The sequence below is a fragment of the Strongylocentrotus purpuratus genome, unplaced genomic scaffold (assembly GCF_000002235.5).
Source record: "Strongylocentrotus purpuratus isolate Spur 01 unplaced genomic scaffold, Spur_5.0 spur5_scaffold_21, whole genome shotgun sequence".
NCBI lineage: Eukaryota > Metazoa > Echinodermata > Echinoidea > Camarodonta > Strongylocentrotidae > Strongylocentrotus > Strongylocentrotus purpuratus.
Window position 1 is genome coordinate 41,101,510 of NW_022145607.1, and position 6,510 is coordinate 41,108,019.

A 6,510-nucleotide genomic window follows, 5' to 3' on the forward strand; every position below is an offset into this window, starting at 1 on the left:
TACGCTCTCGGGAAGGTTACAATTGGGCTATTCCCCTCGGCAAGCCTCGGGGAATAGCACAATTCTAACCTTCCCTTGAGCGTAATAAAACAACTATTTCTCTCAAAGCAGTCATTAATACTATAATGTAGCCAGTTATGATGTATCCAATAAAAGCGTTGACTGTATCATTATCCGGGCCAGAATTTCACGCAACTTTAATATCACTACAAGTTCATTGACATCCCATTGAAATCTGTGTATTGTTATTAAAGGTAAAGACCAGTTATGGTCATGCGATTGCATTGTGAAAGAAACATTGTGGAATCAATCAGAAAAGGTTGATCATCTAGCATATAAGTGTTTGTGTGTACTGCAAGGTTCTGGAATCATCAAAATGATAAGAAATTTGGCCCAGTCTTGGTAAAGTTACAAGCTCTGTACACAAAAAGATGTACATGATGTATATGGGACTATGCGACACATGCGCGACACGTGCGCGATATCTATCAGGTCCAAATAGATATAATATTTTACCAAATATATCAATTAGTAGGCGGTTTCACGCCAAAATTTGTATGTCACATATTAGTGAAAACATATTCTTTCACCACATGATTGGTAATAAGAGCTTCCATTTCATTTTTTGAGACGGGGGCGTTTCCAAAACTGGTCTTTACTTTTAACAGGTGTTTCAATCTGATGTCAACAAACTTGTATTTACAGGACGGTTTCGTGAAATGATGCTCTGCGCTCTAAGATTTCCTTATGTTAACAGAATTTTGGGACTGAGAGTCGCGGTTTAACTGATTTACCAGCATTTCCAATGTACTTTTCTTTGTGTGTATGACATTATATTATAATGTTACTCATGGATATTTAATGTAATATGCACTGTATACAAAATGTATATCTTATATATGTCAATGGTCTTACTGCATGAAGTTGTGCAGGTCAGCAATATTAATATTAATTCATTTCTCTCTCTCTCTCTCTCTTTCTCTGATTTGTCAGAGAGGTGATGATGATATGGATGGGGGCCAGGGTGGGGCTAGGATCCGAGGACGGAGAGAGATGGAAGCTGGGGACAGACATTCTTCAGGAAGCAGTAAAGGAAAGTCAAAGAAGAAGAGAGACAAGGTAAATATCTAAAAGCAACATCTTATTCCCTAACAGTCTATCGTCATGTTTTAGTGACATTATAGCTTTATCTGTTGATCTAGAATGCTCTGCATTACAAATTCTACATGAGCAGAAAGCGCACAAAATCACTGAAAGGTAGTGTAGTGGCAAATACTGGTTAACGTCTTTTTTGGACAACTGCATGTAAACGAATGGACTTGATAATATATATACATAATATTTGTTTTTATTTTGTTGGTATAACTATGAAAGAGTGGAAAATACAAATAATTGGTGTCAATTTGAAGAGGTAAATCTGATTCCTTTAAAACTTTAGAAAACTCTGAACTGCTCTGAGTTAAACCACCCTGACACATGGACACAAATTGTTTATGCCGTGGCATGCAATTGGGTATGCCATGGAACAGTGAGGGAAGGCAAGTGCTATGGTGCATGATAGATGAAAATCTGTGCACTAGTTATTTTTAGATCAGAGCAAAAATTAGGAAGTTACAAGCTTTTGAATTTGTAATCGATCATACGATCAACTTTGTGTGACGTGTCTTGAAAGGTCCCCAGCCATTTGATCTTTACTTGAACATTTTTAATTTCTCTAATTATGCATGCCCCTAAAATTAATCACTGCTAATAATACACAACCCCTGTATGAACAAATAATATTCCTTTCTCAGCAACTAAGAAAATAGAAATTTTAAGAAACATTTCTTTTCAGAGTTAATGAGAGAGGACCTTGTATCATCATTATTACCATTTTTGTCTCCATTACCATCATCATCATTGTTGTTATTATTATTATTGTAATCATCATCATCACTTTATTATTATTATTATTATTCTAATCATCATCATCATCATCATAATTTTTATTTACCATTATTGTTATTATTAGAAGTAGTAGTGACAAAAATGTCTTTGATATTTTTCTTCTAATGCTTGTTCAGAGTCAAGGACAGAACCTCTTTGTGAGAGAGGAGATGAAGAAACATTTGAAGTCGGAGAAGAAACTCCAGGAACAAATCCATCTTGGTCGGGAGTTGGGCAATTGCCAACACACAGAGCAGGGGAACCCCCATTTCAGGACTCAACTCTTCAAAGACAAGACTGGAAAGGTACTTCATGTAAGCAAGAAATGTTTAATTACTTCAGCAGCACAATCCTTATGAAGTTTTATTTGTGGCAGTGTATGAATGAATGACCCATATGTTATTACAATGAATGTACCAATCATTGAAGCATGTTTTGCTCCTGATGTAATGGGTTCCATGTGAATGTAATGTATTCAAAATAGAAGCTGCAAATATTACTTCTACAAAGAGATATTGCATTTTAAATATCCAACGCTAAAAGAAATCCAACATACGGAAATCCAATCTATACAAGTACTGCAGTAAGGTAGTGCAGTTACTGCGGGGCGGGGATTGGTTTTACACATTGGTACACTTTTAACACGATGCTGGGTTCAGGTATTTGTTCAAAATTGGGTATAAGAAAGGAAACCAGTTGGGACATTGTTCCACAAAATGTTCAAAAGTACAAGTTGGCCGATATCCAATTTAAATGAGTTTAACTTTTAATACACACATTTCTATCTGATGTCGGCAAGCTTGGACTTCTGACAGTTTCGTGGAACAATGCTCTGCGGTCTAAGATTTTGTTATGTCAAACAGAATTTTGGGACCAAGAGTTGGGGTTTAACGGAGCTACAAGAATATGGACCAAAGCGTTTACCTATTATGTTATGTTTGGAACGATTTTTCTTAAATTTGAAACTGAAATGATCTAATTATGCTTGACCATTTATCTCACTCAGGTTCCCATGCCGGTGCACTGCAACTGTACCCCTTACATCAAGAAACTTGAGAACCAGGTGGAAGCGAGTAAAGAGAGACTCCTGCATGAAATAGATATATCCAAAGCTCGCTTTGAGAGCAGAATGAACAACATGGAGAAGCGTATGACCCACCAAGCTCAGTGCATGGATCAACTGTGCAAGGAACGAATAGCAGCTGAGAAAGGGGACTGCATTCATAGGATAGATAAGAGAGCAAGAGAGGAGAGGAAGGCATGGTCGGAGGAGCATGATGCTCGGACAGATGTGCTGAGGAGAGAACTGAGGCACTGGTTTGAGTCGAGGATTCAGCCTCTCCATGAGCAGTTGAGCAGGACCATGGATGATGCAGAGACTGCATCTTCTACGAGGAGAAGTCGTCCCAGGGCGGGGTTCTACCGGTTGAATGGTCGTGAGGTGGTCACTCATCGAAAGAGATCAAAATCACTTGGGAATGTCAGTGATTGTGATTTAGAGGAAGAAGACGAGGAAGATACCGATGAAGAGAGCGAAGATGAAAGTGAAGATGAGGAGGAGGAGAAAGAGCATGCAAGGAAAAACAGCCGTGTCAAGGAGCGTCCTGTATCCTCCAGTCAACCTAGCGAACAGTCTCCTCACCACTACAAGAAGACAGAGACAGCAAAAGCTAAGGACTATGCCAAGTCTGGTGCCATTCCAAAGTCATCCAGGAGTGGCAGCTTTAGACTAGCAGTTAGCGATGAAGATCGTGCCAGTGGCAGCAGTAGCAATAGTAGTACACCTCTCAGTATGGTTGATGGTACTTACCGACCTCCGCTCATTACTGCTCATGAACACTCCCCTAACACCGATTCCCATCACTCGCTTCCCGCCGATTTTGTCTTTCCATCTCAAGAAACGGACGATACTGAATCTTCAGAATCCTCAGAATCTGAAACCACATCTCAGCAATCGCTGGAGACGGTGTCGTACAAACCCAAATCAATAAGCGGTGTATCATCGTCCACCAGAGACTCTGGTCTTCACACCTTGAAGGGGTCCAGTGTGTCATCAGATCGAAGGTCGCATGGCCCAACCAGGGCAGACTTGATAGCCTATCAAGCCCTTACCGTCAATGCTAGACCACCCCCACCGTTACATGCTCAAGTGCGTCCCCCTCATCCAGTAAGCACTCAACCACCACCAGCAGAGTTACGCATACAAGCAAGCTACACACCTCCGTTCAGCCCACCTGTCTCGCCAACTTCAACTGCATCTCAACCGCGTTCAACGTCAACCCTCGCATCATCAGACGGACATAGAGTTGCTACACCAAGTACAGAGCAACCTTCAAGTGACAACCCTTCTCCAACAGACTCTGGGAAAGCTCACAGCACATCCTCTGGAATTTCGTCTGGGGAGGCGTCATCTCTTCAAAACTCCTCCCCGATCAAATATAATATCATCAGCCCCTACAGTGGACAGTCATACCAGGGGACCTACAACCCTCGTTCCTCATCCTCAAGCCATCAGCCTGATCTCTTTAAGGTCATCAAGTCTGAGACTATGAAAACATCTCATGATGAACCACCACCTCCCTACAGGAGTAAAGATAGTGCTTCATCTGACAATAGATATAGGGTTGCCCAACCATACCATCAAAATGTAAACAATGCAAACAATGATCAATCTTTGAATCAGAGTAGGTCAAACGAAGTTCCCCCCAAAATTGGACATGCCCCAACATTGAGCAATCATTATGCAAGCTCATTACCTGGAGGTAGGACGATTTCACGTACAGATCAAAAGAGAATTGGCAGTGGAAGCGACTCAAGTACTAATGTTAAGACACAAAGCATGGGGTACTCTGCTGCACCCTCTAGATCAGCAGCCAGTCGGCTTGGTGTGACCCCTACTTTGGGTGCTGTTCGAGGTGTGTCCAGTAACAATAATACTACCTCTGGAAAGGGTCTCAATCAGCTTCATCTACAACCAAGAACTCAAGCTTCCCAGCAGTCCCTTCCACCAGGGTACTCAGTGGTCCAGGGAAGGAGCGGGAGCAACGGTGCTGTGTTTGCCATCACCAGAACCAACCAGTCACATGCCGGTAACCTCAACCGGCCAGAGATACCAGTCAACAAAAACAACAATGCAGCACCGAATTCAACGTCAACATTCGTCCACTCTGGCTCAATAACATCTAGCACCTCAAGAACGTTCAACAACCATGCAACATCAGGCAATCAGTACAATGTTCCTACTGGTGCCGGTACAAGAAACAATGGTACCTTTAATGCTCCGAATAATAATTTTCATTGTTCTGGTGGTACAAAGGACAGTACTAGCGGTAATCGGGCTACTTCTTCCTCACACTCCAATAGGACAAGCAGGGAAAGCTATGCAAGTAATGGTACTTTGAGTTCAGATACCAGAAATCCTGTTCGAATAGGCGGTGCAATCAATGGCGCCGATCACTCTTCCACAAACTACACCATAGACAAACGGACTAGTGGTACCAGCAATAGCATCCCCGGTGTTAATTCCATGAGTACTAACAGAAGAAGTGGTGCAGCTTTCATTAGTAATGGTGCCAGTAACGGCGCAAGTCTTGTCAGTACTGTTGAAAGTTTTAATAGGACTGCTGCTCCAGAACAGAAATTGAAATACACCAGGGAAATTATTCTTTGAGTTGGCAAGTTTGAGCAGAATTCATGTTATTTATCTATTGTAGTGTAATTGATCTGTATCATGTATGCATGTAGAAATGATACCTTGAAAGTATTCATATATCTCCAAGATCCCAAGTTTTTATAGTTATCTTGAGTTCTGGTGTGGGATCGATAGAAACTGATTTCTCAATGGATAAAACCAAATCATCCAGTTATTATTCAAGAATACATGTACTATGTTGTACATGTAAATATCTGCGGTACAGTTTTTGGTAATTGCTCAATTATAAGCAAAGAAAAATAACAACATTGAGGTGGTCTTATATGCAAATGTAAGTTGTGCTTTTCAATGAAATTGATTTCCAGAAAGTCGTTGATTGTAATTTATGAAATATTTTGCTGGTCTAAACAGCGCAACCACTGCATGATAATTGACTCAGAGTGTATTTGAGTCAGTTTCTCTTGAAATGCAACATCGTTATCAGAACTGGAGACTAGTTTTTAAACGGATAACTGTGAGCATGATGTGAATAAAAGCTTTATGGAATAAAGTCTGTGCCTGCAGACTACGTATTTGAGCACTTCATAACAATAGCACTACAAGACTTAACAGTACTCCTCCTCTTTCATTCCTCCAAGGATCAATTGTCGTCCTTTAGTTTTCATATCCAACAAACCTGGCAAGTCCTGGGGCTTATGATCAGTATTCCATATTACCTCTTTGAATAGGATGAAATGGTAACTATTTCTTTTTGCGAGATTTGAAATTCTCAAGCCATAACCAATCCACCAAATACGCAATGAAGTCTTGATTATTTTACTCTCCTTTGTGTGGGTATTTCTAAAGGAAAAAGCAGCTGCAGAAGCATTTGTACTAATACCATGAATCATTGTTGATAAAAAGTGAACCCTTTTCCAATAGAACTCTTTTCC

At 40.6% G+C, this 6,510-nt stretch overlaps 1 protein-coding gene across 3 annotated transcripts in view; it reads left to right on the forward strand.

Moving 5' to 3' along the window:
• LOC100891178 (serine/arginine repetitive matrix protein 2) overlaps positions 1-5,671 on the forward strand; it is a 32,967-nt gene extending 27,296 nt beyond the window's left edge. For 2 of the 3 annotated variants that reach the window (XM_030994811.1, XM_030994812.1), the window contains exons 11-13: positions 994-1,119; positions 2,064-2,240; positions 2,933-5,671. In XM_030994811.1, the coding sequence (XP_030850671.1) occupies positions 994-1,119; positions 2,064-2,240; positions 2,933-5,596 (2,967 nt within the window). In that variant the 3' untranslated portion in view covers positions 5,597-5,671. The remainder of the gene's footprint in view (positions 1-993; positions 1,120-2,063; positions 2,241-2,932) is intronic. The other variant, XM_030994813.1, reaches the window with a different exon arrangement.
• Positions 5,672-6,510: the final 839 nt, after the last annotated feature.